Consider the following 6,890-nt stretch of genomic DNA (forward strand, 5'->3'; position numbering starts at 1 on the left):
GAATTTAGGAAAGAAGATAAATTTCCTCACCCAGGTCATGTCATAACAATAAACTTTAAAAATATGATCAATAAATAGGGAATGACTTTTATGTTTTCTGGTTGAACTATTCCCCCAAGAAATGAAAGCTATGAATAATATGGTTGTTTCAAACTATTTATAAAAAAGCAACATGTACTAGTATAACCATTGGCAAATCACCATCAATAATGAAAAAGAAGAAATATATTCAATCATACACATTATTATGTATTTCTAAACTATACCATTGATAAGGTCAGACATTTCTAAACCACCAAAAAAAAAAATTACTTAACAGTTGAGTTAAAGAGGTCTGGTTTTTTTAACCTCAGGCTAAAATGTGTCAAAGAACTTTAAAACACTATAGTGTTTTGATCATCAATGAGCCAACCTAGATTTCTGTGTGTTAGCCCAGCACTAAAGCAGAGAAATAGAAGGAATCAACCATCTGCTGAAGGAGGGAGCAAATTGTGGAATACTAAGAGGTGCTGCAATTATAAAGGTGTGTAATATTCTGCATTTTATTTTTTGCTGTTACCCGCTTGGCATGTGTAACATCTCATTTTATCTTGCATGTTTCAATTGGCCTACAGGGAAAATAATCTGGACTGTTCATCCTTTTTTTTTTTTTTTTTTTAAGTCACAAGTTTAACATTTGCTTTACTTGAGGTCTTGTTTTGAAGGAAAATATCTTAAATGCTTTGGGGTCAGTGCCATGCTACTGATTTTATAATACCCATTAAGAAGCGCTTTGATCTCTGAAAAGTAGTAACTTTGAAGAAAATTAAAGTTCTATTATTCCAAGCAGGTAACACCCTCCTGGAAAAAAAGCAGCATGCTGAGGTTGGCATAATCTACCTCCCCTAGTGGTCATTTCTACCTCCCATTAATGCTCTATGAGCTCTGAAATTTCAATGATACTGGCTGAGAGGCCACTAGTTAGTCTCCTATAGTAAGAGTACCACTTAGCTGTCTTTAGAATTTATGGGTAGTTTAACTTCCCAAAAAAGAAACACTCATGAAAATTTAAAAATTTGTTTTTAAGGCAAATCCCCATGACCTTGCAAAGTGTAGTACAGCATGTTAACTGCAGTGCCTGTGGATCAGGACCTCGGATTCACAGTGAGAAAGGTTTTCCTGGGTTGTATGAAGGGTGGCAGTGTTGATGCTATACAGTTTAGAGATCAGAGCTATAATTCTGTAGAGATAGGCTGGAGAGAAGCAAGCAGGCTGCAGAACAGTTCATCGGGCATCATGTTGGTATTTAATTCAGTGTGTTTCAATCGAGACTTAGTGAAATCCCAGGCTACAATTCATTAGGGTATAACTGTTGTGACAATTCACCAAACTCTTCAATCCTCCTCTTGAGTATCATAATAAAGAAACAGAGAAAAAGAAGAAGATTCCACGTTTATGTCTTATGAATTGTAAATGTGCATAGTATTTATCACTCCACTTCAGGGATTATGGTATGTTTCCAGAACCAAGTGACTTTTTATCTTCAGTTAATTAATCAAGTAATCCTTGGCAGGCTTATGTCATTATTCCTTTTACTCAGGCAAAACAAAGGTTTCCCGAAATTTGCATATACAGTTCATGTAAGAGATTATCATCTGAGGTAGGTTACTCCATCAAAAATTGATCATTTGAGCTAGTAGCTGTGTAACAAATACCAAAATCCAGCAATGTGTTCCTAAGTCAGTGCAAGTTTCTGAGCGCAATACAGGCCATATCTTTGGAAAGTGGGGAGATCCACAGCCAGGTCAGAAGAGCTCACTCATCAGTGAAATAGCACACTGGTTTCCAGAAGCATCTTTATGTATTTAGCACTAGCTCAATTCCCCCCCGAAGTCATACATTTGGGGAGGTGGCATGGAGGGTGAAAATGCTCTCCTCCTTGTATATGATTGGCTTTTAATATAAGCAAATGCCAGAAACAACTGCATCCCTTCCTCATAGAATTACTTTGTTTGGCAGAAGTATGAGGAAAAAGAAATTTCACAAGCACAGTTTCAGATGGCAAATTTTCCAAAGAAAAAGTAAGAATATTTGCTTTAAATTGTAATCTCGCGGCCCAGTCTTCCATGGAAAGAAATATTCTGTTCAGAAATTCAGCACTACCTACATACATGCAGCATCACCTAAAGATAAAAAGTGTTTTCGTTGAGAAGTTAAGATTGAAAATAGAGCTTGTTTCCAAAGGAGAAAGATAGTACTAGATGACCCTACTACATACAGCAGGAAACGTTCTAGGAGCAAATCATATGCATTTGAAGAATTTCAAACTATTGAACGAAAGAAGAAATGTAAGCCAGAGAGGAAGAAATCTTTCTTCTCATAAAAGATGCTTTTGAGGATAACTAGAGTGCTAGAATTCCCTTGGAAGATGCAGTGTCATCCCTTCCCTCTCCAGAAACAAGTAAAAATATCCCCTTCCACCTAAAAATCACCTCCTCAAATCTCATCCAGCTCCCCATTGGCTGAGAAAATCGTACTACAGCCTGTAAATATCCTGTACTCCAGGAGAAACTTCCAGCAGGGCTCATTGAAGAATTTAGACAGGATTAAAGCTCTTCCTCTTCAATGAAAACAATAAGGAAGTTTGCTGAAAGGTTAACTTGCCCAAGAATAAATGTAAGTCATACACACTGGGAAGTTATAAATCTCTCCCCAGGGGAAAAAAAAAAAAAAAAAAAAATGCCTATCAGCAGCTCAAGCCAGCCCAGCTCTTAAGAACATTAAAGCAAATGCACTAAGCCTAATATATGCACATAGAACACATGTGGTGGCTGTTTCACATGCTTCATAACTCAGAGGGCAAGGCTGCTGTGTGGGAAATGGATGCTGTGACAGGTCCCTGGTGATTTATACCGCAGCACTCACAGAGGAGTGGACAGCTGGGCTGCCCAGGCGCCCTCAGGTCCTGCCATGCTCCACTCAACAGCAAAGCCAGATCTGGGGCGTCGGATCTGCTTTGGTTGCGGGGGATGAGAAAGATGTGGATAGGGGACGTAGCAAGCTTCATCTCACCATGTCCCGACGACATAAACGCGCACTGATGTTTTCAATCGAATGTAATCCAAACATATATATGAAGAATTAATTAAAAGTAACATGTATACTTGCAATTGCATTCATTACCATTGAAAATTTTCATCTCTTCTGAGATGCCAGGACTCTACTTAGTGCCTTTGCTTGGGGCTCAAGTCAAATATATAAGAAGACAGCATCTTACAAAAAGCCAGCTAGAAAAGCACTAGCCTCCTCCTCCAACATCACTTCCCCATCCTATGCCAACACTGTCCAGGGTTGCCCTTTGTTATGTCCTAATGATTTCACAAAAATCTACAGCAGTTTCAGACTTTATCTAGGAAGTGGGAAAATAGCCAGTGCTATTGTACTTGTCTCCATAATCCTTTGTCACCAATCAACAAAGTCTTTAAAAACATCCTCCTGAATGGGAATTTCACTGCCAGTAAACTAGACACTTGGCCTTATTAAGGGCACCTCCTACTGGTCCTTTCATAGAGTGAACTGTGCTTTCCTCATCATCAATTCCCTGCCATGTCCCTGAAGAGGGGAAATTGCTACTGGAGAAAGGAGACACAGATTAAGGAGCAAAGATCAGAGTGATCTGAATTAGCAATATCTCAAAACTGCACCATCCACTTTCCTGGGACTGGCGCAAACTACATCACATCTGAAAATAACACAAATGGATTTAGAAGTATAGAGGAGCTTAAAGATTGAGACCCACAAGCCTATCCACAGGCACTTCCCTTGCATATGTATCTTTTTGTCTGCCTTTTCAATCATAGACTTATCCCTTGAGGAGTTAATTAAAATAAAGTAATATATGGTCCTAACTTTCTAGACAAGAAACTTAAATAAGTGGGAAGGGGGATAATTAATTAATTTAGATATTAGTAAAACATATATAAATCCATCTCCATTCATTTATCCCCACCCTTTGCCAAAGACAGTTGGGAAAGGCTTTAAAATATTTTAGTGTAACTGACAAAATGTCATTGTCCATTTCTGCACACCTTCCTTGTCTAATGCAGTATTTTCAGCCCACGCATTTCAGGCCTGGCTCCATAGACTTTCTACCCAGCGAGGATGCCCCTCTAAACTTCCCCTCTCTCCTCCTTGGCCTTCCACCAAACTGCCCGAGAGCACAAGTCAATCTGTGCAGAAGGAGGGTGCTCCTGGCTGCAGCATCTAGTGTCTGAGGGTAGCAGGAGGAAATTTTGAAGACACCTTTCGCGACTGCTTTACTGCAGGGATAGTCCCCCGCCCACCTTCTGGGAGTAATTGCTGAGGACAAAGCTCCGGGAGAGTGGAGCCCAGAGGAGGAGACCAGCCTGAGAGGGAGGGAGGAAGCAGGAGCTGCTGGGGGAGCGAATGCTGATACGCGTGCACCGCACCGGAACACACACACACACACACAAACGCACACCCCTCTTGCTGGCTTGTGCTCGCTCGCTCTGTCAGGCCAAAGGAAGGCGAAGGGTCGGGTCGATGTGGATGTGCAGATCCCTACTCCTTTTCGGCCACGTCAAAATTTGGGGAGCCTCGCACTTGAGTGTCTGAATCCCTAGCCACCGGAGAGGCACATTCCACGCTGGCGCTCGCAACCCTGGACCGCGCAGCACTTAGCAGCAACAAGAAAGCCGGAGCTTCAGGTTCCCGAGAGGCTGGGGGCTTGGACACGGTTTACATTCTGTTCCCTGTTCATTTCCAAGCCACATGTTGGGGTGCTCCCACCCAACGCCTGGCCCCTGCCAGAGGCCCCTTTTCTCTGGGATTTGGGGAAAGGTTATTTCCGAAGGGATCTGAATGCTCAGCCAGTTGCTCTCCCCTTCTTCCCCGCCGGGCCCACTCCCTATACCCTAGTGTCCATCTACACTTGTGGTGAGGCCGGCAAAACCAGCAGACTATTATAATGAATCATTTTGTTCTTTTTTAAATTATTATTATTATTTTGGCCACGAAACCTCCAGCTCCACATTCGCAGACTGCCGCAGCCCTGAGCATCCCTCCGATGCCTCTTTTTCCTGCTCTCACCCAATCCAGCGCCCAAACAGTTTTGCCATTTTTAATTAGGAACTGCGCTTGCCAAGTACCAGGGCCAGGGGGCTAGTTCCCCAGAATAGCAATCATTTGGAGTTTGGAAGTGTCCTGGAGATATCTGGAGACTTAGCTTGAGAGCTGCATTCACTGTTAAAAAATAAAACAAAACACGCCTCCTTCCTCCTGGCAACTCTGCAGCCTCCTTCGGCACCATCGTCCCCTCCTCCAAAGTACCAAAACACATTAGCGTCCCTTTCTCCAATTCTCAATCAGCAAGTCTAAAAATCCAAGCCAGAGATGCGTCATATACAAACGACTCAGCCACACCATCTACATTCGGCACAGACTCCCTCAAAGCCCCCCTGGAGGACCTCCTCCACTTGGCCCTGTTGCCCCAATTCCCCTCCTCCGTAGCTTCCCGAGGCTTTAAGGATCCAACCCAGTTCCTTTCAAGACGTCCCCATCACCTGCTTCCTCCCTGCCCCAGCCCGCCAGCTCTCCAAACCAATGCAAGTATTTGCAAAAGCAAAGATGTGAGAAGCACCAGATTTGTTAAAAAGCCAAGGGGCGCCCCTTTCCCCAGCTGCCAACATCCTCCACCCCCAGGGAAAAAAAAGTCTTCCCATCTTTTATCATCGGTGAGGAAATGGGGGACAGAGGGAGCTCCGAACATCTTGCCCTTTCTCCCTCTACCCCAATTCCACTACTCGCCAAAGGAAATGAGGAGAAGGAAAGGGGTGTGTTGTGGGGGGCCAGAGGGTGCGAAGAGAAGAAAGGAAAGAACCTCTTACCGGTGACTTGGAGATGTGCGCTGAGCAGGGTAGCTCCGAAGAGTACAAAAGCCAGCTTGGGTACCCAAACACATCCAAGACTATTCTCCATATTTCAGCCAACACCTTCGGGGCCGGGGGTCCTGGGCAGCCGCAACACTCACACACATGCACTCACACACGCATGCACACATGCACACACACGCGCCGAGCCCCTTCGGCTTCCTCCTCGTCCACTTCCTCCACCTTTCTCCACCTCCCCTGCGCCTCTTCTGCCTCCGAAGCCTTTTTCCTCGTCCACTGACAGAATCAGCAGCAAAAAGAGGCAGCAAAAAGTTCCATTCGGTCCAAGAGATCTCGAGCCCCGGTAAAACCTCGGAAAACTAACTCAAGGAAACAGAGGGAACAAGAGGAGGGCAACCAGCTCTCCACGGGGCTTCCGAAACAGCAATAAACAGACTACCCAGGAGGGACCAAGACGAGACAGAAAGGAATCCTGTGGCTGGACTGTGCATCCAAAGATTGACGCTGGGTAAAGTTGAAGAGAAAAATCCGTGCGCGAAACCTGGGGATGCTGTTTGGTTTTCCTCCAAGAGCCGAGGGGGACCTGGGGAGGAGAGGCAGGGCGCTGCGGGGTGGAGCGCTCTCACTTGTTACTGGGGTGTCCGCCAGTGGTGCGTGAGCCGGGAGTTGCAGCCGTACTATCCATTGATCCGGAGAAGTGGAGGGCCGGAAGGGAAAATGTGGAGACCGGAGGGAAACGAACAGGATCAGGCAAAGATTCCACGGGAAAGGGGGTGGGGGCAGAGAGATGCCGGCGAAGAAAAAAAAGAGCGGTCGGGGGAGGCTTCCAAGCAGCTGCATTCGCCTGGTCTACATATCAATGAGCAGGGATGCCCTCTGTGGGCAAAGCGTGGGAAGTCACTTTTGTCAATGGATCTGGCAAATACTGTAAGTGTCCAGGGGGTTTGCTGCTATTTCTTTTGACACTCAATCTTAGGGAATTTATTTTTGACTGTAAAATTG

The 6,890-nt window shown here is 44.7% G+C and overlaps 1 protein-coding gene across 1 annotated transcript in view; it reads right to left on the bottom strand.

The window, feature by feature from the left end:
- The window catches only part of DCC (DCC netrin 1 receptor), a gene marked incomplete at both ends in the record, with an annotated part of 1,161,813 nt that extends 1,155,837 nt beyond the window's left edge, over positions 1–5,976 (bottom strand). The window contains one exon of the mRNA XM_082853095.1: positions 5,886–5,976. Coding sequence (XP_082709221.1) covers positions 5,886–5,976 — 91 coding nt within the window. The remainder of the gene's footprint in view (positions 1–5,885) is intronic.
- Positions 5,977–6,890: the final 914 nt, after the last annotated feature.

This window comes from Leucopleurus acutus (assembly GCF_964270905.1).
Source record: "Leucopleurus acutus genome assembly, chromosome: 13".
In the NCBI taxonomy this organism is placed as follows: domain Eukaryota; kingdom Metazoa; phylum Chordata; class Mammalia; order Artiodactyla; family Delphinidae; genus Leucopleurus; species Leucopleurus acutus.